Raw genomic sequence first — 26,869 nt, 5'->3', positions numbered from 1 at the left:
TAAGTCTTATTAGCAGACAAGATATCATCTCTCTTTGTTGTTAATTTTAATCTTTCTTAAGCTAGTAGAAACATAATGAGGATACAACCTCTTAAAAACTATAACAATAAAAACTGGTTTTTTTCCCTCTTTTTTTTTTGAGACAGGGTCTTGTTTTTATCTCCCAGGCTGGAGTGCAGAGGCATGATCTTGGCTCACTGCAGCCTTTGCAGGCTCAAGTGATCCTTCCACCTCAGCCTCCAAGGTAACTGGGACTACAGGCATGTGCCACCATGGCTGGCTAATTTTTGTATTTTTGGTAGAGATGGGGTTTTGCCATATCATCCAGGCTGGTCTTGAACTCCTGAAATCAAGTGATCCACCTGTCTTGACCTTCCAAACTGCTGGGATTACAGGCATGAGTGACCACACCTGGCCAATAAAATCTTACTGCTGAAAGCTTATCTAATATTCTGAAATGAAGGATTCTCTCATTGTGAAGATTAGTCATGCCTGGATAATTCAGTTCCATGAGATAGTATGGCACAGATAATAGCACAGTAGTTATATTTGTAAATGTGAAAAAAAAGAACATTTCAGTTTAATTGCAAGTATATTTTTTATTTTAAAAAAGAAATGTTGAAGTCAAGATTCCTGAGAAAACAGAATTAAGTAATTTGATCTAGACCATTTATTTTCAAGCTTTGCTAAAAACCTAAAGCTAGCATACTAAAATCTTATATGGTACATAAAAAACATATCCTAGTGCTCTGTCTTTATAATGGAAAAGTGTGTTTCAAAGCCAAGTGTCAGCCTAGAGCATAGTGATTTAAAGATACCTGAATGAAGTGGTTTATAAGAAAAATGATGACAGAAGTATGGCTATGGCACCACTGAAAGGCACTAATACTTTGGGATGGTACTGATTTGAATTTCCACTTTTAACAACTTCACGGAAAATCAAAAAAGTATTACTGTAGATTATTAAAGTATACATTGGTCCTTCAATTTGGAAGCTATGTATCTAAGAAAGCATCAAATTCCTTTACAGACTCACACAAGTTAGTCAGGCTTGAAAATCAGTTTGACACGGTTGTCTGAGGAAAGCAGTGCCTGGACAGTTGGTTGCTCCAAACCCCTACATACAGTATTTGGTTAAGGGTGGAGGGGTCTGTCAATAAATCAAAACGTTCGTGAGAAACTGCACATTACAACTGCACACACAATGTTACAGAGACGTATTTAAGCTGCTCATGCCATACAGTCAACCACTGCATATAATGAATTCTCAAAACAGGTCTGGGTCTGGGCCTGGGTGCAATTTTTAGCATGTGTTCTGGTCCACAATAAAACGTCAAGGATGGCTCAAGCAAAGCACATTAAAGCCTTCTGAAGCTTTTAAACGCATTCCACTATTCATTATTCAAATTATCTTTAAAATTTCCATTTTTACCACATTCACACAGATACACCTATTTGCCTGATGTTATAACAAGAGATACTATGAAATCACTGAAACTTTAAGAGGGGAAATCCTAAAATAAGTCAACATATACATTTTCCTCCTCACCTTTTTCAGGATGTTCTGGTTCTGGCTGATTACTACTGCTTGAGCTCACACTGGCATCAAAACCTGCTGGCGAGCTATTCCCTTCAGACTGGAGGTCTTGGAGCTCCCCAGCAACACTATCCACCTCAATTGTGCTATCAGTTTCACTCTTGATACTTCGAACCTCTTCTTGGTTTGGAGCCAGTGGTTCTGACACTGTTACCGAAGACTGCTGCCGGCTGCCTTCTGTTACAGTGACTGATGAAGGCGATTCAGGTGTAGTAGGAGGGGTATTTAGCACTGAATTACTGCCACTACTTGGAAATTCTGCTTTTCTGTCATTGACCTCTACTGTTTTTTCTTCAATGGGCTTACTATCGACACTGACTGGAGGTGGTTTATCTAGCTCTACATTGGGTGAACAACTCTCCTCTTCGGCCACAGTCTGTAGTGACTCCTCTGCCGCCCCGTCCTCTGGGGCAGGATGGGGTGGGGAAGCTGCAGCCTCAGTATCAGAGTCTGAAAAAAGCTCTTTCAGTGTCTTTTTAGGCCACTGTCCCTGAATACTTGACCAGACATCTTTTCGATCTTTGGCCCTGCTGTTCTGAAGTCTTTCATCAGAGTTATTTAAAAGTTTTATCCTTTTTTCTGCCACTTCTGAAAATCCTGAATAGAAACCAGTTGTCCGTAGAGATTTTCTTTTTTCCTCCAAACCATTGTATTTCTTAGTTGGTGTCATCTTTGCTTTTGATTTTTCTTCTTCATCTTCATCTGAGGAGCTGTTGCTACTGTTTTCCATGCAAAGTGATTCTTTGTTCTTGGCCTTCTCTTCCTTTTTGCCAGGTGACCCAGTTTTTAAACACTCCTCTGTATTGCAATACCTTCTTTTGCCACGTTTTATTTGTGATTTTGAAGATTTATCTGTTGTGTCCTTCTTGACATCTTTTCTCTTTTTTGTGACTTCATCTTCTTCATCATCAGTATCTTCAGATAATACTTCTATATCTTTCCTTAATCGTTCTGGAGATTTTGACACTGGTTTAGATATTACCAAATCTGCATGAACTTTGTTTTCTTCTAGCAAAGATGAATTGTTCTGTTCCTCTTTTGAAATAAGGTCATTTCTGGTGTGGGTCAAATGATCAATCTTAGATTCCTCTTTGCCATTATTATCTATGACCTGAGCACCTCTGTCATCTTCCTGCTCACTGTCTTCTGCAGAACTTTCAGAAGCTAGAAAATAAAAGCAAAAAAAATGATGAGTATGAGAACACTAACAATGTCTTCTGTGCGCCAGAGACTGTGTATTTTAGCTCCTGTGTATACAGCTACCCTATGTTGCTGACTTTTATCTCTATGTTACATACAAAGCAAAGAAATTGGGTTTCAAAGAGGTTAAGAGGCTCTTCCAATGACGGAAATGTTCTATTATGATCATAGTGGTGGTTTTAACACTGTATACTTTTTTTAACACTGTATACTTTTATCAAAACTCATCAAATTTTAAAGACAAAAGTGATCTATTTTATGTAAATTATACTTCAATAAAGCTGATTATAAAAAAGAAAAAAGCTTCTCCAAGTTTATATGTTTTTCTCATAATATGTCTAAGAAAACAGTGGAGTCAGGATGTAATCCCAGATTGTACTACCTCCAAGTTTATATTCTTATAAAATGATAGCTTTCATTCTTCTTTTTATCAGAGACGGGTCTCACTCTGTCATCCAAGCTGGAGTGCAGTGGCACAATCATAGCAGATTTCAGCCTCAAACTCCTAGGCTCAAGAGATCCTCCCACCTTGCACTCCTCTGTGTAGCTGAGATCATGGGAACAAACTACTACTGCACCTGGCCTCATTTTTCTTTCTCTTTTTTTTTTTTTTTTGAGACAGGGTCTCACTCTGTCTCTCAGATGCTATCATGGCTCACTGCAGCCTCAACCTCCTCGGCTCAAGTGATCCTCCCACCTCAGTCTCCCAAGTAGCTTGGGCTACAGGTGTGTTACACCTGGCTAATATTTGTATTTTTTGTACAGAAAGGGTCTTGCCATGTTGCCAAGGCTGGCCTTGAACTCATGTGCTCGAGCAATCTACCCACCTGGCCTTCCAAAGTGCTGGGATTACAGGCGTAAGCCACCATACCTGACCAGCTTCATTTTTCAATGTAATAATGAATATCCAAGAACTCTGTCAACAATGGATTTCCATGATGTTTTAAAGAATAGATTTAATTAAGTAACTGCTAATTTATATAAAATTATGGAATTTACTGCTTCAGTGTGTTCATTCTAATAAATCATTTTAATATTTTAGGATAATATTTCCTGAGAACTTACTACATGCTGGTTACTTTGATATGCTTTGAACAGATCATCTATTCAATCCTCACAATAACCCTATGAGATACATGTTGTTATCAGCCTCACTTTATAGTTCAAGAGACTGGGGTTTTAAATAAATAAGGAAGACAAAAAACACAACAAAACAAAACAAAAAAGGACACTGGGGGTTACAGGTTAATCTACCCCCAAAAGCAGTTAAATCTAAGTCATTTAACTCCAGAACTTACAACCTTAACTACACCACTCTACTGAGGAATCCATGCATGTTCTTTAGCTAAATTTGTTAAATGTAAAACATAACTGATATAACTAAGATTGCTAAAACATTTCATCTTTACAATGTGTTTTTGCATGGCTGCATTTTTAACATTATCAAAACATTGTTTGTTTTTTTTTTTTTTGAGACGGAATTTCGCTCTTGTTACCCAGGCTGGAGTGCAATGGCGCTATCTTGGCTCACCGCAACCTACGCCTCCTGGGTTTAGGCAATTCTCCTGCCTCAGCCTCCTGAGTAGCTGGGATTACAGGCATGCGCCACCATGCCCAGTTAATTTTTTGTATTTTTAGTAGAGACGGAGTTTCACCATGTTGACCAGGATGATCTCGATCTCTTGACCTTGTGATCCACCCGCCTCGGCCTCCCAAAAGTGCTGGGATTACAGGCTTGAGACACCGCGCCCGGCCCAAAACATTGTTAATAACAAATTTAGACTCATGATGAAAAACCAACAGGAGGAGAAGAATCTCTTCTTCCACTCCAGTGTTAACATGATAGTTATAGTCATCTCTTACTATTAATAATATGCTATTTGTTTTTTTTTATTTGTGCGTGCGTGCGTGTGTGTGTGATGGAGTCTTACTCTGTCGCCAGGCTGGAATGCAGTGGTGTGATCTCAGCTCACTGCAACCTCCTCCTCCTCCTCCCAGGCAAGCAATTCTCCTGCCTCAGCCTCCCAAGTAGCTGGGACTACAGGCCCAGTGCCACCACACCCAGCTAATTTTCGTATTTTTAGTAGACATGGAGTTTCATCATTTTAGCCAAGCTGATCTTGAACTCTTAACCTCAAGTGATCTGCTCACCTCAGCCTCCCAAAGCGCTGAGATTATAAGCATGAGCCTCTGTGCCTGGACTGTTACTTTATTTATAAAATTTATCCTCTGTGAGCAATGAGGATTCTTTCTTATCAACACCCACATCTCCCCTCTACCATCCTTTCTATATATAGCTAGATTTTGTTTTTACAATATAGTATTTATAACATATATATATATATATGGTTCCCTGCAGAAATAAGTAGTACATTTGATAAACTTGCTTTCTTATACGGCATTTCATTTTTCCAAGAGTTTCCAACTATTTTCTGCATGATATATTTTCCCTTGTATGTCTTTCACATTATTTTATTTCATTAAATCAAACATTGTATCTAATTTCCCCTTATTCACCCAATCTCTGTACCCTAGAGACCTATTTTCTGCAACAGCATCTGGGTGGTATCTCTCTGGGTCTGCTCTAACAGCCGTTATCCTGGGAATCCTCTTCACCGCTTTCTCTTGAGCTATATCCACTGTTAACTGAATCTCACATCTTCTTGTTCCTTGGTTATCTCATCTGTATTACAGCTCATCATTGAGTAGTTATCTTAAAAAGGTACAGGAGATATAATTCTTTGTCCTTACATTTCTGAATACACCCTTACCCTCAAACTTCATTGATTGAGAGTTTAACGAGGCACAGAATTCTAGGTTAAAACCTGTTTCCTTCAGAATTCTGAATGTACTGATTCTTTACTTAAGGGGTTACAAACCATAACTTTCATTTGGGTTCTCATTCTTTTGTGGTGATTTTTTCATTCTTGGTATTTTATTTTATTTTTAAAGATGAGGTTTCATGATGTTGGCCAGGCTGGTCTTAAACTCCTGACCTCAGGTGATCCATTCACCTCGGCCTCCCAAAGTGCTGGGATTACAGGTGTGAGCCGCTGAGCCCAGCCCATTCTTGATGTTTTATAATTTCATAATAATGTACTATGGTATGACTATTAATTTACTAGGTACTTAGTGAGCAGTTTCAATTTAAAGATTTGCGTCTGTTCTGGAATTTTTCTTCTTTTAGTTATTATTTCCTCTTCTTTGTTTTCTTTTCTTTTTTGAAACAGAGTATTCTCTGTCACCAGGCTGGAGTGCAGTGGCGCAATCTCAGCTCACTTGTAACCTCCATGTCCCAGGTTCAAGCGATTCCCCTGCCTCAGCTTCCTGAGTACCTGGGACTACAGGCATGCACTGCCATGCCCAGCTAATTTTTTCTATTTTAGTAGAGACAGAGTTTCACCATGTTGGCCAGGATGGTCTTGATCTCCCGACCTCATAATCTGGCTGCCTTGGCCTCCCAAAGTGCCCAGATTACAGGCGCGAGCCACTGCAACCAGCCTCTCTCCTATTCTCATAGTTCCCTCTTCCTAGATTAGTATTCTATATCACTTATTTTTTTCTAAAAAAGTTTTCAATGCTGCTTTTTTATACTTTCTGAAGATTTCCTCCAATTTAAATTCTTAACGCTCTACTAAATTTTTTTTTGAAACAGAGTCTAGTTCTGTCACCCAGGCTGGAGTGCAGTGGTGCGGTCTTGGCTTACTGTGACCTCTGCCTCCCGGGTTCAAGTGATTCTCCTGTCTCAGTCTCCCAAGTAGCTGGGACTACAGGCACATGCCTGGCTAATTTTTGCATTTTTAGTAGAGATGGGGTTTCACCTTATTGGTCAGGCTGGTCTCAATCTCCTAACCTCAGGTGATCCACCTGCCTCAGCCTCCCAAACTGCCAGGATTATACAGTGAGCCACTGTGCCCGGCCTAATTTAGATTTTTTTTTTTTTTTTTGAGATGGAGTCCTGCTCTGTCGCCCAAACTGGAGTGCAATGGCTCGATCTTGGCATTATACCTCTGCCTCCCAGGTTCAAGCAATTCTCCTGCCTCAGCCTCCAGAGTAGCTGGGATTACAGGCGTGCATCACCATGCCCAGCTAATTTTTCTATTTTTAGTAGAGATGGGGTTTCACCATGTTGGCCAGGCTGGTCTCAAACTCCTGACCTCATGATCTGCCCACCTTGGACTCCTAAAGTGCTCGGATTACAGGCGTGAGCCACTGTAACTTGCTCTAATTTAGATTTTTAACTACAAGTCTTTCTTGTGTTCTTTGTTCCTTTTTCACTGCATCTTATTCTCAGTGTGTTTTGTTTGCTTGTTTGTTTTTTGAGATGGAGTTTCACTCTTGTCGCCCAGGCTGGTAATGCAATGGTGCAATCTCCACTCATTGCAACCTCCAACTCCTGGATTCAAGTGATTCTCCTGCCTCAGCCTCCTAAGTAGCTGGGAACTACAGGCATGTGCCGCCACATTCAGCTTATTTATTTATTTATTAATTATTTATAGTAGAGACAGGGTTTCACCATGGTGGCCAGCTTGGTCTTGAACTCCTGATCTCAGGAGATCCACCCACCTCAGCCTCCCAAAGTGCTGGGATTACAAGTGTGAGCCACTGCACCTGGCCAACCAGCTAATTTTTGTATTTTAAGTAGAGATGGGGTTTCACCATGTTGGCCAGGCTGGTCTTGAACTCCTGACCTCAGGTGATCCATCTACCTCGGCCTCTCAAAGTGCTGGGATTACAGGCATGAGCCACTATGCTCAGTTCTTCTCTCTTTTTTTTTGATGGAGTTTTCACTGTTGTTGCCCAGGCTAGAGGACCATGGGGCAATCTTTGCTTACCACAACCTCTGCCTCCCAAGTTCAAGCAATTCTCCTGCGTCAGTCTCCCGAGTAGCTAAAACTACAGGAATGTGCCACCACATCTGGCTAATTTTTTTGTATTTTTAGTAGAGACAGGGTTTCTCCATGTTGGTCAAGTTGGTCTTGAACCCCCTACCTGAAGTGATCCACCCACTCACCTTGTCTTCCCAAAATGCTGAGATTACAGAGGTGAGCCACTGCACCCAGTTCATTCTTGTTTTATAGATATTGTAGGTTCTCTGAGATTAACAGGAGATGATTAAGAGTGGCCTACTAAAACCTGATTGGAACTACTGTTGGTAGGATTTACTAACTGATAGGCTTTATTTGATTCATCCATGATCTCCTTTACTCTAGGGGATTTCCACTGCCAGAATGTGGAAGATTATTCTCCAGAGACATTCAGCTTCTCCACAGAACTCCAACTACCATTCTACGTCTAGTTCTGTTCCCAACCCATCTCAGGCCAAGAGGATAGAGTCTTAGCTGTCTGTGTTCTATACTCACAAGGGGCATCACATTATTATGTATACATATACATGCAAATATGCATTCATATGATGATCATTAATTAACTGGAAATATTGAAATGTCTTCAATTTGACCTGGGGCCAAAAATAAAATAAATTCACTGAGGAAAAGAGAAAATATGAAGAGAACACTTAAAATGTTACAAGTATGCAAATATGATGCTGACTGTTGAATTGTCCGTAATAGGAAAAATATGGGAAATAACCAAAATGTCTTTTTGTCAGGAACTAATTCCATAAATTATGATATATCTGTTCAGTAGATATGGATGTGCTGATTGGGAAAGATTTGTAAGTTATACTACTAAGTGGGGGGAAAAACAGTTAATAATATGTTAATGATACCATCTGTAAAAAAATTGCACACATGTGAGTGTGTATTACATATATAGTATATATATGTTGTTTTGGGACATTTTATATGTGTTATATGTATGCGTGTGTATATATATATGCACACACACTCATATATGTCATATATATGGTATATAAATTCAATTTCTGAAATGACATAAACCTACAAAAATTGGGGGAAATAGGAGAGAAAAGCAACACAATTTGCAAGTCAGAAAGCAGATAAATGAATGAATGGACACCAAAGGCGGATAAACCTCATACCAGCAGTGAGGAAAGCCAAGAACAAACCCAATTTCCCACAGAACCCTCAACAATTACTGACTGCAGTGAATCATGAGGTCAGGATTTCAAGACCAGACTGGCCAACATGGTGAAATCCCATCTCTACTAAAAAATACAAAAATTAACTGGGCATGGTGGCACGTGCCTGTAATCCCAGCTTCTCGGGCGGCTGAGGTAGGAGAATTGCTTGAATCAGGACCTGGGAGGTGGAGGTTGCAGTGAGCTGAGATTGCACCACTGCACTCCAGGCTGGGCTATAGATAAAGACTCCATCTCAAAAAAAAAAAAAAAAAAAAAAAATTACTGCCCGCCCTAGAGCCTATGAAAATAAAAAAGGGCAGGGGCAGCCTCATACAAGAAGCACTGGGTGAAGACTGAAAAGTACTTAGATGTGTAGATCCCCACCCTCATTTCAGGTTGTAAGGTGACTGACTACCCTTCTAGACCTTACTCTCTGTAGATGGTACGGGAGGGCTCCTAGCCTGTGAGATGCTAACAACTGTTGAAGGCACAGGTACGGACACAATGCTGAAATCTGGGGGATTCATAAGCATATCTATACTAAACACTAAGAATCTCCCAAACCACTCTGTTCTTCACCTAGATCCTAGAATACTGGAAACCAATCTCTTACCCTTCAGTCAAGAGACTGGAACTCTTTTTCTCTGGAAGTCAACTAGTCTAAGATAAAAATACCTATAGACTTCATATTATGAATTCCCTAAAAAATGGCCAAACACATTACCTAACAGTTAAACTTAAGGGTCAACAAGTCCCAACCATATGGTGGCAATTTCCAAATCAGTGTAGTCTTTCCTTCATAATGGAAGACAGAAAGGAAAAAAATTCTTAAAGGGAAAAGCTTACAACAACAACAAAACTAAAAAAAGGAAATGAGAGGCAACTGACCATGCAAAGATTAAAAAAAAAAAAAAATTATGAAATCCTTCCAAAGATCAAAATCAGAAAGGTTTTATGTCCACCTACAAAAACAGAGTGGTACAACACACACAGAAAATAGAGCTCTTAAAAAAAAATTAAACTAGTTTAACTCAAAAATTAAAATATTCATTGAAAAATTAAATATTACAGCAAAAAGTCAACAAAAAGATTAAAAGACAAAACAGACAGAATTTCATAAAAAATTAAAAAAAAAAAAAAGAAACACCGCATATTCTCACTCATAGGTGGGTGATGAAAAATGAGAACACATGGACACAGGGAGGGGAGTACTAAACACTGGGGTCTATTGGGGGGAAAAGGGGAGGGCCAGTGGGAGGGGGAGGTGGGGAGGGATAGCCTGGGGAGAAATGCCAAATGTGGGTGAAGGGGAGAAGAAAAGCAAAGCACACTGCCATGTGTGTACCTACGCAACTGTCTTGCATGCTCTGCTCATGTACCCCAAAACCTATAATCCAATAAAAAATTTAAAAAAAAAAAAAAAAAAAAAAAAACAGACAGAATTTCAAAGAAATTAGAGGAAAAAGACAAAAATAAATAAAAAGCAAGAAATTAAAAGGCGAGCATATTAGAGCATATTACAGAAGGTACAATATCAAATAATGGCTGGCCAAAGAAAGATACCAGCCAAGTGCATTGTTATGCACCTGTAACTCCAGCTACTCAGCTAACTTGGAGGCTGAGGCAGGAGGACTGCTTGAGCCCAGAAGTGTGAGAACAGGGCTGAACATAGTGAAACCCTGTTGCAATTAAAGAAAAAATCTGGGAGGGCAGGAGCAGTGGCTCATGCCTGTAAACCTAGCACTTCGGGAAGCTGAGACAGGAAGATCGCTTGAGCTCAGGAGATTGAGACTAGCCTGAGCAACATAGTGACACCTCATCTCAAAAATAATAATAATTTATTTGTTAAAATAATCATAATGAATTAAAAAGAGAACAGTAAAGTGCAGGAGGGGAAATAATCAACAAAATCATTCAAGAAAACTCCCTAGAATAGAAAGACACGAGATGCTAGTTCTAAAGAGTCTAGCAAGTACCCACCACAGGGGATGAAAACATCCACACAAAGTCAAAGAAAGAGAACAGCTAAGTGTACTATGGATATATCTGTTCCTTGCTTTGGCCTTGTATAGATGTATTTCAGAGTGAAACTTCAGGACATTAAAAACAAAGATTCAAGATTCCTAGCCGGGCATGGTGACTCACGCCTATAATCCCAGCACTTTGGGAGTCTGAAGTGGGTGATCACTTGAGGTCAGGGGTTCGAGACCAGCCTGGCCAACATGGCAAAACCCCATTTCTACTAAAAATACAAAAATTAGCCAGGGGTGGTGCCAGGTACCTATAATCCCAGCTACTGGGGAGGCTGAGGCAGGAGAATTACCTGAACCTAGGAGGCAGAGGTTGCAGTGAGCCAAGATTGTGCCACTGCACTCCAGCCAAGAAAAGAAAAGAAAAAGATTCCAGAGAGGAAAAAGCAAAAAATAAAACAAGTTACACACAAAGAATCAGGAATTGAAAGAGCTCGGACTTCACAGAAGCAACACTGGAAGCAAAAGCAAACTGCCAATAAAATACTGAAGGAAAAACTTCCAACTCAGCCAAACTATGAGTAAAGATATTTGCAAAAATAAATACAGATATTTAAATATAGCCAATCTCTAAAAATCTCCTCTCATGCACTTGTTCTGAAGCTACTAGAGAATGTGCTCCACCAAAATGAAAGTAGGAGGGTGGGAAGAAATCTGAGATACCAAAAACAAAGAAATCCAAGAACTACATTAAAGGAGATCTCTAGAACGGAATCTCCCTAGGAAAATAGCTGTGCAACAGATGTAGAGGGAAACCAGTCCAGACTAGAGCAGTGTTATTTCCACAGAAAGTCATACTGTAGGCTATTATCACTAAGCTACCTGGCTGCCTCTGTCTAGTCTTTGAATGCCTCAGTGAACCAGACTGGATATTAAAATCTATATTTATCTTGTTTCAACTATGTGTCAACGAAATTCCAGCTCTCCCTTCCATGTCTTATGTGCCACTACCTAGATCAGCTATGACATCATTTTATCCAGCAGAAACATTCTGACCTACTTGAGAAAAACAGATGTAAATTGCCATAAGCCTAGAATGAGAATATACAGAGTAGTCTACTACTATGACTGAGCATGACATCCACTGTGAATGTGTCAGATATTCCTTTTTTTTTTTTCTTGTAAGATGGAGTTTCACTCTGTTGCCCAGGTTGGAGTGCAATGGCGTGATCTCAGCTCACTGCAACCTCCACCTCCAGGGTTCAAGTGATTCTCCTGCCTTAGCCTCCTGAGTAAGTGGATTACAGGCACCCACCACCACACCTGGTTAGTTTTCTGTATTTTTTTTTTTTTTTTAGTAGAGACAGAGTTTCACCATGTTGGCCATGCTGGTCTCCGACTCCTGACCTCAGGTTATCCAATCGCCTCAGCCTTCCAAAGTGCTGGGATTACAGGCATGATGAGACACTGTGCCCAGCTGAGTGTGTCAGATATTCTAACTGTAGTGGACCCCTGTGTTTACCAGAACTGGCTTATGACCTTGTTCAACTGAATTATCTAGAGGGGTTTTTGTAAACTCTCAGAGAAGCTAAATCTGAAATCAGAGTGACTCAGAATCTCTCTATTCAGGAAACATTCTCAGAAAGCCTTCATCTGAGCCTTCTAATAAAGCTAGGCTTATGCTTGTTACTCAGTTTTTTTTATTTTTTGAGACCAAGTCTCGCTCTGTTGCCCAGGCTGGAGTGCAGTAGCACGATCTCAGTTCACTGCAACCTCTACCTCCCAGGTTCCAGCAATTCTCCTGACTCAGCCTCCCCAGTAGCTGAAATTACAGGTGTGTGCCACCACATGTGCCTAATTTTTGTATTTTTTAGTAGAGATGAGGTTTCACCATATTGGTAAGGCTGGTTTTGAACTCCTGACCTCATGATCCACCCGCCTCAGCCTCCCAATGTGCTGAGATTACAGGTGTGAGCCACCGCGCCCAGCTGTTACTCAGGTTTTAAAAAACTATACAGGCTAGGTGCAGTGGCTCACGCCTATAACCCAATGCTTTAGGAGGCCAAGGCAGGTGGATTGGATTGCTTGAGTCCAGGAGTTTGAGACCAGCCTGGGCAACATGGTAAAACGCCATCTCTACAAAAAAAAATACAAAAATTGCAGAAGGATCGATCGAGCCCAAGAGGTCGAGGCTTCAGTTAAGTCATGATAGTACTACTGAACTCCAGCTTAAGTGACAGAGTGAGACCCTGTCTCAAAAACAAAAACAAAACAAAACAAACAAAAAACAACCCTCAAAAATGAAATAAAATAAAAATTACTTAGGAATATAAATGTAGATAATTCAATTCTGAAGAAAAGTAAAGCAAGGATCACACAAAAGTCCAGAGTATAATTACTTCTGGGAGGAGACATACTACATGTTTTTAAGTAAATAGTATTTGATTGCTACTGTGGAGACATACTAGTGTCCATATTATTAATGTTTTTTAAACTATACATGTATTTCCTACGTACTATTCTCATGTCAAATACATTGGAAATTTTTAAAAAATCAGTTTTTAAATATTACCCTCATTAGTACAGTGGTGGGTAAACTAATAAAAATATTGTACAGTATTTGGTTTATAAAATAATGAGTTAATGGAAACACATATCTACAATAAGAGTTAACTAGCTTCTATTACTTTCAAAATAAATAAAAATGAAACCTCTTTTAAGTTATGAGAAATGTTAATATATTTTTATGGAGATACATTGTTTTATCTCATAGATCAGATATGTGCCTTTCCCTGCTAGTCAGATTTAATAAATCTCCTCCTTTAATCCTTATTGCTTTTATTATCTATACTTCCTTCTGTCTTAAACACTAAGCAATAATACCATCAGAAAAGAGGTCACATCCAGGTGCAGTGGCTCTTCTCTGCAATGCTAGCACTCTGGGAGGCAAAGACAGGCAGACTGCTTGAGCTCAGCAGCTAAAGACCAGCCTGGTCAACAGGGTAGAACCCTGTCTCTAGAAAAAATATAAATACTAGCCAAGCATGATGGCATGTGCCTGTAGACCTAGCTGCTTGAGAGGCTGAGATGTGAGGATCTTTAGAGCCTGGGAGGTTGAGGCTGAAGTGAGCTGAGACTGCACCACTGCACTCCCACCTAGGCTACAGAGTGAGACCGTCTCAAAAAAGATAGATCATAATAGTCATAATCAGAACAAACAAAGTTTGGTGTCCTTTACAATAACTTGCCAGTACACTTTTATGGTCTGAGGTTATATAACACAAACTGTGCTTTACAATGCAACAGAAAGGAGGTACCGAAAAGGTTTAAAAAGGTAATAATACTAAAAGCTGAATATGGCCGGGCACAGTGGCTCATGCCTATAATCCCAGCACTTTAGGAGGCCAAGGCAGGTGGATTACAAGGTCAAGAGATCGAGACCATCCTGGTCAACATGGTGAAACCCCGTCTCTACTAAAAATACAAAAATTAGCTGGGCATGGTGGCGCGTGTCTGTAGTCCCAGCTACTCGGGAGGCTGAGGTAGGAGAATTGCTTGAACCCAGGAGGCGGAGGTTGCGGTGAGCCGAGATAGCGCCATTGCACTCCAGTCTGGGTAACAAGAGAGAAACTCCATCTCAAAAAAAAAAATAAAGCTGAATATTAAATGTTAACCAAAATTTTACAGTGCCCTTGGATCTACTAATAACAAAAATTTCCAGGCCTGAATCAATAGCTGAATTTATTTCAAGTACAGGTTAAACATCCAAAATCAAAAATCCAAAAGACTCCAAAATCTGAAACTTTTTAAGTGCTGACATGATTCTCAAAGGAAATGCTCACTGGAGCATTTCATATTTAGAATTTTCAGATTTGGCTTGTGGAATGGGTAAGTTTAATGCAAATATTCCAAAATCCAAAAAAAAAAAAATCTGAAATCCAAAATATTTCTGGTTTCAGGAATTTTAGTTAAGAGATACACAACCTGTAATAACAGAGCAAACAAAATTCTGATAGAAAAAATAGTAGTTGGTAATATCACTGAATTACTTTTTATAGGATCTGACTCATATAAACTAAAATCAAATACTTGCATGCAAAAGAATGACTGTTACGTTTACCTTGAAGTCCATTAAGAATCGAAGTAATTTCTATGGATTTAATATGAGCAGTATCAGAGTTTTTGGCATCAGCAAGATCCAGTTTCGATACCATTTCAGGAGATGGATTTGTCTGAAACGGTGGTTTGGACAAGCGCCGAAGTTTACAGTTTTTTGGAGAGTATTTTTCATCTTTGTCTTTTTCTTTGTCTAATTTATTCTAGGTTAAGGAAAAAAAGTATCTCGTGTCAAACAGATTTATCATGAGGCATGTATTAGAAACAATGTTAAATCCATTTTTAACTCAAAGTTACAGAATATGCTGTTAAATACTTAATATAAAAAGAAAGAATATAAGAAGCCCCTCAAAACAGCCAAAGATTTTTAAAGCTACTTAACAAAATACTACAGAATGAGCAAAAAGGTTTTGTATTTATAATTTAATAGCGGGAATCAAATTAGCAATCAGATAGGGGATTAGGACGAGCAAACCTATTACAACTTGCCAATAATTGGTGTTACAAATTCTTCAGAATTAAAATCACAACAGGTTTAAATTAAATACTAACTGAAAAAGGAAAAAATTTCAACCTGGTTGTTTTAAAATCTCTAACTTTCTCATTATATGTGGGTTGGGAATGACAAAATTCTAAGTACTTTTGTAAAGTCAAGACAGGGGACACCTTCCTACCTCAGTGACATATTAATGTTTTAGGAAAAAATGAGAAATTTTCTGAAATTATTTGTTTAAAAATAGATGAGCAGAGGTTGATGTATTTCCTGGAAACTACTCTTAAAAAATATTTTGATTTGGCTGGGTGGGCACAGTGGCTCATGCCTGTAATCCCAACACTTTGGGAGGCCCAGGCAAGGCAGGTGAATCACCTGAGGTCTGGAGATCAAGACCAGCCTGACCAACAGGGCAAAACCCATCTCTACTAAAAATACAAAAAAATTAGCTGGGCATGATGGTGGACGCCTGTAATCCCAGCTACCCAGGAGGCTGAGGCACAAAAATAGCTTGAACCTGGGAGGCGGAGGTTGTAGTGAACCAAGATTGCACCACTGCACTCCAACCTGATCAACAGAGTGAGACTCCATCTCGGGGAAGCGGGGAGATTATTTTGATTTACAGGAAAAATATGCTCGCTCTCTTAAGGATGAGTTAGCAGTAAACACTGTAAGTTTTGAGTGAGAGTGATTCTCCTAAGGATGGTACATATCCAGTATCGTTCCAGATGCATAGAAGATATGTTAATTCCTTACATATAATAGATGGCTAAGGGTAGTGGTTCTCCAAGTGTGGTCCCTGGCCCAATAATATTAGCATCTCTTGGGAACTTCTTAGAAATGCAAACTCCTTGAAACAAACTCAGATCTACTGAATCAGAAATGCCCAGGATCAGACTAAGCAGCAATTGGAGTTTTAAGTATCCTCCAGGTGATTCTGAAATGTGTTCAAGAGTGAGATCCATTGCCTAAGGGATCTGAGATTAATTCTCAGAACACAATGAAAAGGAATAATATGTAAGTAGACTACCACAGCCCATCAATGATGTATATTGTTCCAATTTTCCTGCTATTGCTAGCCTTTTCACTACTTCATAATTTGTCCCAAGTCATAATCTACCATGCATGCTGAAGGCAAAAATAACCTACCCAAGTTCAAGTTCAAATATGGCTTTTAATGGGTGTCAGAGGGCAGCCTCAACAATAGTAGCCCCCAGAGTAAGATGAAATACAGTGCAAGGGGGATGTATAATATCAAAATATTACCTAGGGAGCCTTTTCAAAATTCACATGCCTCTTCCCTCATAACCAGGAGTTTTAATATGTAGGCAGAGGGATCAAGAACTGAATAGAGACAAATACCCAGAAAGAACTCCTCAAGTAACAGTCTAATATTAGTGTTCCCACTCCATCCTCCACCTTACAAACGCTATTCTATAATCTGCTTTGTGTAAAGACATTGGCATTTTTAGTCCCCCTACCCCCAAAAGAACTCTTTCAGTGCCTAAAAACAATACTGAATGCAGCATAATTTTCATAGATTCCTGTAAAGGAGGGAAATGAAAAGATGTTTGAAAAGTCTTGAGTTGTAGTTAGTGGGTTGCCACACTGAAAAATTTAAAACATAGACCCAATTTTATAGTAAAAAAAAAAATGACCATTTTAGGGGGAAGCTTTTATTATCTGGGACCACTAAGGAATCATTTAGCAGAAATGGAAATTCACTTAGCAGAAATGGAAATGCACTTTGAATATGAAGACTGAATCTCAAAAGAATTACTAAGCACCTCAACTACATGTACTATTTAAAGTATGTAACAGCCATTAAGAAGACAAAAAATATTATAAAGCCTAGTTAATGGTTTACTTGCTAATCAAACATTTAGAAAAATTTAGTCATAGAATGAATAAAAGTAACTCTATCATACATAAAAGTAACATTAATTTTCCATATGAGCTCATAAGTAAATCCACATGGTATTTCTATGGTTAATAGGATCCTGTGGGGCTGGGCGCAGTGGCTCAGGCTCATGCCTATCATCCCAGCACTTTGGGAGGCCAAGGCGGGCAGATCACCTAAGGTCAGGAGTTCAAGATCAGCCTGGCCAACGCGGTAAAACCTCATCTCTACTAAAAATACAAAAATTAGCCAGGTGTGGTGGTGTGTGCCTGTAATCCCAGTTACTTGGGAGTCTGAGGCATGAGAATTACTTGAACTGGGAGGCAGAGGTTGCAGTGAGCTGAGATTGCACCATTGTACTCCAGCCTGGGTGACAGAGCGAGACTCCGTCTCAAAAAAAAAATTGTGAATATATTCTAAGCCACTAACTATAATCAGATAAAGATGAAGAGAAAAAGGAGTTGCCAGATAGCCTTTTCTTCCTTGTAATGGTTTACAGCTATTGTAATAACCTATGTCTCCAAGCCACACTGCTTTATGGCTCCTGGTTGGGAACCAAAGGTACGGGGCAGAAACTGATAAATAAAATCTGGTTGAGTGGCTTTATAAAACGTTGGTACTGAAAAAGTCTCAAAAGTTATTCAGTACTGTTTCTAAAATGCTTTCCCTAACCTGACAAAATTAATTATATACAAATCTAGCATTTGAAAAATGTGCTATTTCAAGAAAGTGTAACACTAAGACTAACAGACATTTAATTGCATCATTAGGAGGAAAATTTTCTTTTTTTTGAGACGGAATCTCGCCCTGTTGCCCAGGCTGGAGTGCATGATCTTGGCTCACTCCATCCTCTGCCTTCTAGGTTCAAGCGATTCTCCTGCCTCAGCCTCCTGAGAAGCTGGAACTATAGGCATGTGCCACTGCACCCAGCTAATCTGTGTATTTTTAGTAGAGGCAGGGTTTCACCATGTTGGTCAGGCTGGTCTTGAACTCCTGACCTCATGATCCACCCACCTCCGCCTCCTAAAAGTGCTGGGATTACAGGCATGAGCCACCAAGCCTGGCCAGAAAACTTCTTTTTAAGAGATAATAGTGTATAGTAAAAACAAGCACTTACCTTTATTTTCTTCCGATGTTTTATCTTTGGCACATTTTTATCAGCAGGTCTTACTATTTTATCTGCTTTAATCCATTCATCGTATCTAAAATTAAAGGAAATTAATATAAATATGTATGATATACACCACAGAAATAACCTATGCCATATTAAAGAGAAACTCATATATAGAATCATTACATTTTAGAAAGGAAATGGCCTTCGAAATCATCTCAGCTTCCTGAAGAGTAAGCTACCAAGGCCCAAAGAGAGGGATGTGATCACTTGTCCATGGATAAAAAGTTAGTTACCGGCTGAGCCAGGCTGGACAGCATCATCTCATGATTCCCCAACTAGCACTGCTTACTCTGCTACAACAAAGAGAAACTGAATCTGTACAGAAGTATTAGGATAAATCGCAGTATTTTTTACATTTTTTTTTAACTTTGTTTTGTTCTTAAGCAGCAGGTAGGCAATTTTTCTCTAGACACATCAGGAAGCTAAGATAATAGCTTCAGTTTTAAATGGCATTGTGTAATAGAAAAGTACCCTATTATAACATACGGACAATGAAAAATCAACTAGAAAAAAATGCTTGCTCATAAAATCCTAGAAAACCATTACTCTGCAAAGATTTGCAGTATTCTGAAATGCTTCCTACATATACAGACAGCTGAGTTGACAGCTGTGATGGCCTCTTGATTCAATGCTGAGTCTTCACAATTTCATATGGGGTAAGTTACTATTAACTGCAATAAAACTATTTGTTTAAAGCAAAAGAAAAAATGACAATTTATTCATTCTTCATTCAGGAAGTATGACAGCTAGAAGAAGTAAACATTAAAAATGAATTGACATTCTCTTTTTGTGTTGAAAGTTACACACATTTCTCATAGAAAACTCACTGACATTTTTAATTCTAGAACATGAACACCTGAAAATGCGCTTTTAAATTTAAATGTCCTCATTGTTAGAAGCATTTAAAAAAAGGAACAAAGTTCCCAAATCAAGAAGTAAACGACTTGAGTCATTACTTGACTAATAAATTATATTCTTAGTCTAGCGCAGGCCTGGAAAGTATCTGCAGCAAACTCCTGGGCAGTTATTCTGCTCGTACAAACTACTGGCTACAGAGAAGCTGAGGATTCATCCCCATGCAAGGGATTCTGTTTGTATGCTGGAAGATGCTGAGGGTCATAATAAGAATAAGAGGGAATGGAATGAGCTTTAGGGCAGACATAATCTTAACATAATCCCTGCTTACTAGTTATGCGGCCCTCATCAACTCATTCTCCACCTAAGGTTTAGTTCTATCTGTATAAAATAAGACTACAATTTAAAAATAATTTTAAAAAATGGTACATACCATGTATGCTTTTTTGGTGGAAACATGGTAAGTACAGGTTCAGTACAAATATATGATAAGCACTTTGAATAACTTTAAAGCAAGCATTCTGCTACTAAACACTCCTTTTGGTACTTATACTTGGCACTACCTATCTATTATTTGGTATAGAAATCTATCTATATACAAATATATAACATCTGTCTATGTATTTGCAGTACTTTAATCTTTCCTATTAATACCATAAATTGTATAAGGCTTAAGAAAGCAATTTGCTTCCTTCCAAAATTGGGAGCATGGTGAAAAATGAAAAGAAAACACCTCCATCCTCTGTAAATTTCAATGTGAATTCCTCTAAGTTGCTCTGTCAGAATAGTTATGAAAAGAAGTCAAGATATCAACTTTGTTTTTAAAAGAAAACAAAACTAGCTTTCTAAATTTTTATTAGATAAACTGAAGTCAGTTCATGATGGCTGCACATAACATTAATGTAAGCTAAACCAAGATATAATCATGTTTTACCTTGCTTAACCAAAGGCTATCTGTTCTGTAGCTAGTCTTATACCAGAGATTTTTTACTACCAATAAAAAAACCGACTCAATTTAAGCTGGATTTTGATATCAATTATATTTTGAATTATAGCAAAATCGTAGTTTTCAATTTATGAATACATACATAATATTGTACATTTGTATATTTCACATGGATCACCAAACACATCAAACAAGGAAAAACAGTTATTGCCTCATGGGTAAAGCATTACACTGTGATAAAGAAAGATTCCTTCATTATTCAGAGAGAATGCATGTTGCTTAAATTCTCTTAAGAACGAGGTGGGAAGGACATACACATAAATAACAAAATGATAGATGGTTGGTATGGTACAGGCTGGGGCCCACTACCTACACTCTGTAAATACTATATGTTAATCATGTTTCCATCTACTCAATTATAAAAGAAGGATGGTACAAGAGGACTGGTAGCCAGAAAAATGTTTAAATTGTAAGTTTAGATGTCAAAAGTGTGTTGGAGCAAGCAGAACACACACAAAAACATAAATTCTGCAATTAGACAAAACAAACTATATAAATAGTTCTAAAATATTTAAACCGTAGTAATTAAACAGTATGGACATTCCATTTAATTTTAATATTAATTAATTTTAACTAATGGAATATTCTGTATGGTTTTAAGAAATTCCTTTAAAAAATTCCTATGGGTAATAATATAATTATTCTAACAGGAAACATGATGTACAATATTATATTATTACAGTTATAGATCTAACTTACAGATCTATAAGTATTAACTAATATTGTAACTTTTGTTACTTAGCTTCTTTCTATTCTACTTTCTTAGTGCTTTTGTTTGTTTATTCAAGTATTCCCTGGTTTTGAAACTAATTTTTTTTTGGATTTTTCTTTACCTGGCCAGTTAGGCTCTCCTTGTATAAAATACAGTTATACAATATTGTTACTGTTATCAAAACTAATAACTTTTAGAATGAGAGCATATCTTAAAAATTTATCAGTGACTTTATTTCACAAGTTAAGAAATTCCAACAATGAAAGTGAATTAGAGAAGTAAACAACAACAACAAAAAAAAAACAGAAAAAGAAAGGAAGAAAGAAAGAAAAGAAGAAATAAAGTGAATTAGAGTGCTTGCCAAAAACCACTCCTGTGGAGATTAGAGAAGAGGGGGAAATGGATTGCCTGTTAAATAATTCTGAAACTAAAATAAAGGTAGAGGGCATTCCAGGCCTCTGGAATAAGCATAGTGAAGAGTAAGACACCAGTGACTGCGAAGAGGAAGAAAAGGTAAACAGAACATATGGGAATTTTGGTTGAGGAAGCTTTTTCAAATTACAAATGTCCTTCTTACCAAATACAGGCTGAGACCAATGATACAAACATATTGGCAGACAAGTATTTCAAAACCTAATGAGATTTTAAATAGCATTTTCATCATCTGATCCATCTTACAAGAAAAATAAAGATGGTCAGAAAATTAAGTAACTATAAGCGATCATTGTTTTTAAAAATAAATGTTCCTTCTGTATATGTAATTACCTATTAGAATATTACCTAAGTATTCCTTCTATTTTCTCTACAGGATAATTTCAAAGAATAGGAAAAAAAACAACAACAACCACAGATTCATGTGGGGAGGCCGGGCATGGTGGCTCATGCCTGTAATCCTACCACTTTGGGAGGCTGAGGCAGGCAGGTCACCTGAGGCCAGAAGTTCAAGACCAGCCTGGCCAAAATGGTGAAACCCTGTCTCTACCAAAAATAAAAATTAGCTGGGCATGGTGGTGCACACCTGTAATCCCAGCTACTTGGGAGGCTGAGGCAGAAGAATCACTTGGACCTGGGAGGTAGAGGTTGCAGTGACCTGACATCACACCACAGATTGGGTGACAGAGCAAGACTCCATCTCAAAAAAAAAAAAATTCATGTGGGGAAAAACTCTACATGAAAATCCCACATTTCCTACAGACATTAAAATTATATAAGAAAGAACTAGACTGGCAAAATTACTGGTGCCAATTAATTTAAGAAAGCAATATTAGTGGGTCAAGCTTTCTCATTCCTTACCAAGGAAGCACAGACTTGAAAGAAGGAAGTTTACTTCAGAACTATAAAACAAAGCTACAGTTAATCCTGTTTCTTCTATATAAATTTAGACTTTAAAAAATACAGTATATATTTATTTTCAATCTCACCTTGAATTATAATTAAAAAATACAGTATATTTAGTATATATTAAAAAGAGACAACACCAAATTTACCTTAGACATAATAGATAAGAAAACAGTCGATGCAGATAGAAAATGGAAAATTTTAGCTCAAGTTCACCATAAAAAATTAAAATAGGCCGGGAGCGGTGGCTCACGCCCGTCATCCCAGCAATTTGGGAAGCCAAGGTGGGTAGATCACAAGGTCAAGAGTTAAGACCAGCCTGGCCAACATAGTCAAACCCAATCTCTACTAAAAATACAAAAACAATTAGCTAGGTGTGGTAGCGCACGCCTGTAGTCCCAACTACTTGGGAGGCTGATGCAGGAGAATCTCTTGAATCAGGGAGGCAGAAGTTGCAGTAAGCCAAGATCGCACCACTGCACTCCAGCCTGGACGACACAGCGAGATTCTGTCTCAAAAAAAAAAAAAATAATAATAATAAAATAAATAAAATAAATGGAAAGGAGGCGGGAAAGAGTGAAACTGCAGCTAAGAAATAGAAGGCCATGCTGGGTGGGCGCAGTGGCTCAGGCCTATAGTCCCAGCACTTTGGGAGGCCAAGGCGTGTGGATCACAAGGTCAAGAGATCAAGACCATCCTGGTCAACATGCTGAAACCCCATCTCTACTAAAAATACAAAAAACTAGCTGGGCATGGTGATGTGTGCCTGTAATCCCAGCTACTCAGGAGGCTGGGAAAACAGGTGTGAGCCACCACGCCCAGCTGTAGAATGAAAAATTATATGAGACTCCAAGACTGTAACATATTAACTTGACAAACACCTCTTAGGTACCTACTGTGTAACAGAGTCTGCACTAGGCACTGGGTACTCAGCAACGAATCAACAAACACAGCTCTTGCCTGCAAGGAGCTTACAATTTAAAAAGACAACACTAAAAAGTAACGACAAATTGTTAATACAAACCTTCTGAAACTTTCTGAAAGAAGCCATCACACAGATATTTGATTTTTAAAATGTTTTAAAATATTCATACAAAGCTAAAAGATACCATTCAGAGACCACAGCATACTTGCTCTCACCAGAGAAAAATAGGAATTCTAAAAAGAAAGCTTTATGACTTTTGTATGGATGCACTGGCAAATTACATAAGAAATCACTTTGTAATAATAAAAGTGAAAAAGAATGTCAGTCAACCAGACACACTACTAAAATGGTTAATATGCCCATATCAATTCAGCTTTTGGTTCTTCTTAAACCCAATTTAAAAATAAATATTATCAACATATAGTTAATATATAACTAAAAGGCACAGTCTGAGAGATTTAAAAATAAATAGCATGCAGAATCAAGGTATTTTAAAAATAACTTCATAAGTAAAATCAAATTAGTATAATACTTAAAACTCCACTCTTTGAAATATGTATACAGATCATAAGATAAAATCTAATAACCAATCAATAAGAAAAATGCTAAAATCATCTATATTTTGTTTTCTATATTGAATAGTCACTTAATTGTTGCACAATATGTATTTTATACCTTGCCTCTCTATAAACAAAAAAGTTAATGTATGTCATATAGTTAACTTATTTGGTTTTTAAAAACTTCACATATAAAGTAGAAATTTGTACTGTCTTAGGAAAGGGCTTTCCCCTCCTGAATTATATAAATACAAGTATGACAAAATAACAGGAAAAAACAACAAGTTATGATGAAAAGCAGTGTTAATTATTAATTATAAACTTCATAAGCAATTTTATCAATATGTACCTACTTTATGAATTTTATATAATCTGTTTATATGTATTTTAATTTGATTGAATATCTAAAACAAGATTTATGAAAATAATAACTGATCACAATTTAATGCTTTTAATAATGTACCTATAATAAAGTGAGACAAAAATAAGTCATATATTATTCAAAAATAAAATTCCTAAGTATGCTATGAACATTTCATATTTCTACTTAATATAACAGTTAAATCTACATCAGAGAGACAAAAATGATAGTCCTCATACTTAAGAATATAATGGCAGAATGATAAAACCATAAATATAATAGCATAGTCATATTAAAGATTTGACATAAACGGCTCAACAGAATGGTGTAGTAATTATATCAACAGGTTTCTTAGGCAATTTAACTCTATAAAATAAAACAGAAGTATAAGTCTTTAGGCAGAGGTAATATGTAATAATAAGAACACTAATAGGGCATTTTACCAACGCTTACGAAAACAACTGCAATTGGTTAACTACGGCATTAACTGCATACTGTAACACAGATGCTAAGTTTTTAAAATTCCCCAAGAGTATACTTTGTTAATATTTGATAAATTTATGGTATTTTTATTGGTATTTTTGTTTAAGTGCATACTTTTGTGCACACTTAAACAAAAATACCAATGTACCTGCAATCTAAAAAACTACTAATGAAATAGGTCCAAGTTTAGTAAACCTCTAAGATGAATATATAAAAAAAGAAAAACTAAAACCCATTTGAGAACAACATATAATTGAATTATTAAGTTTTTTCATGAAGGAAATGTTTACGTTCTTTTTTACCCAAAAACTATAGTTAAATGAAAAGTCACTCTCTTCTAAAACAAATTTACAGGTACGGAAACCATTGTCAAATGGTCTTCTTTTTACAGGCCCATGACTTCTGTACTATAGAAACAAGCCAGATAATTTCCCAAGGTACCTTGCTTTCTATCATTACCAGGACAATTATTTCAAAGAAGATTAGAACAACTTTGTACTCTATTTCAATATTCCTAAATCCAATGGCATACACAATGGAAGTACAGCAGGGATCAGATTACATGGAAGTAAAAGAAAAAAGAAATAAAATGAAGGACACAAAACATTTTAGAGCAGGAAAGAACAAAGAAATTAAGCTGAAAAGTGACATTAAAAAATTTTAAAGGACAAAATGAGACTAAGAATAGACACTTTGGGAGGTTGAGGTGGGCGGATCATTAAGGTCAGGAGTTTGAGACCAGCCTGGCCAACATGGTGAAATTCCATCTCTACTAAAAATACAAAAACTAGCCGGGTGTAGTGGTAGGTACCTGTAGTCCCAGCTACTCAGGGGGCTGAGGCAGCAGTGAGCCGAGACTGGACCACTGCACTCCAGCCTGGGCAACAGAGCAAGACTCCATCACCAAAAAAAAAAAAAAGATAAAAAGTCACAGAAAATGAATATTTCTATCAAATTCCTTCCAGTCTCAGTCTCGACTCCACTTTGTTTGCTAAGAGACAGTCTCTTTATGTGACCCGAAGATGTCACCTATATAATATACAAATATGAACGCAAATTAGATCAAAGGTGTAAGTATTACAGCTAAAACTATAAAGTTCTTAGAAGAAAATATACAGGAAAATTTCAGAACACTGGATTTGGCAATAATGTTTCCTTGGATATAGCATCATAAGCAAAGGCAACAAAAGAAATAAACATTTGCAAATCATATATTTGATAAGAGATTAATATCTAGAATATATGAAGATCTAAAATCCAACGAAACAACTGACCAATTCAAAAATGGCAAGGATTTGAAAGAACGTTCCTCCAAAGAAGATATACAAATGGCTAATAAGTACATGAAAAATGCTCAACTGTAGTCATTAGGGAAATGCAAATTACAACCACAATGAGATACTACTTCACACTCCAAATGGCTATAACCTCCAAATTTTCTTGAACAGAGAATAACAAGTGTTGACAAGGATGCAGAGAAACTGGAACCCTAACATTGCTGGTGAGAATGTAAAATGGTGTAGTCTCAGTGGAAAAGTTTGACAGTACCAGAGAAAGTGAAACAGAGTTATATATTAATGAGTTGAGAAGCAGCTCCAGCGAGAGGATCAAGCTATATCTGTTCCAATCCTCTATTATAGGTATTGCTTTAAAAAAAAATCAGTGGCTTTTATTTGGAATCTAACTTCTGCTCTACTTCCATTTTGTTGTCAGGAGGTCCAATTTGTCCATGTTCATTTAGTACTTACCATATGCCAAATGCATACATTTCTAGATGTGATAAGGGATATTAGGGGAATAGTTATGAAACAACAATTTTTTTCATATTTTAAAATGAAGTTCACAGTTATAATAATTAATATGGCCCTGATGTAGAAAGCTTGAACAATTAAGAAAAAAAAAAAAAAGAAGGGAGTAGAGAGCTGAAAGAATTTACTTAGAGTCCTAGGGGAAAGTTATATTCCAGGATCCTTTGGCTCAGAAAAATAACTTAGAAAAATTCAATATCAGAAATGTGACTCAAGTTAGGATTGGAAAAATAGGAACAGAAACCAAAAAAGGGTTAAATGGATACCTGAAATAAATAGGGGAACAACTAAAAGAAAGAAAATGTATAAAGATGAGGAAAAGACCAAA

General features: G+C 37.4%; 1 protein-coding gene across 7 annotated transcripts in view; it reads right to left on the bottom strand.

Moving 5' to 3' along the window:
• Positions 1-26,869, bottom strand: part of ARID4B (AT-rich interaction domain 4B) — a 152,743-nt gene that overhangs the window by 15,141 nt on the left and 110,733 nt on the right. For 6 of the 7 annotated variants that reach the window (XR_013529965.1, XM_008985785.5, XM_078357291.1 and 3 more), the window contains 3 exons: positions 18,440-18,524; positions 14,934-15,132; positions 1,550-2,761 (listed from right to left, as the gene is read on the bottom strand). Coding sequence is in view for 6 of the 7 variants with exons in the window: in XM_008985785.5 (XP_008984033.3) it covers positions 1,550-2,761; positions 14,934-15,132; positions 18,440-18,524 (1,496 nt within the window). In the remaining variant the exon portion in view is untranslated. Of the gene's footprint in view, positions 1-1,036; positions 1,151-1,549; positions 2,762-14,933; positions 15,133-18,439; positions 18,525-26,869 lie in introns of all 7 variants that reach the window. The other variant, XM_078357294.1, reaches the window with a different exon arrangement.

This window comes from Callithrix jacchus, chromosome 19, assembly GCF_049354715.1.
Source record: "Callithrix jacchus isolate 240 chromosome 19, calJac240_pri, whole genome shotgun sequence".
In the NCBI taxonomy this organism is placed as follows: Eukaryota; Metazoa; Chordata; class Mammalia; order Primates; family Cebidae; genus Callithrix; species Callithrix jacchus.
The sequence above is the reverse complement of the archived record's forward strand: the minus strand, read 5'-3'. Positions and strand labels throughout refer to the sequence as shown.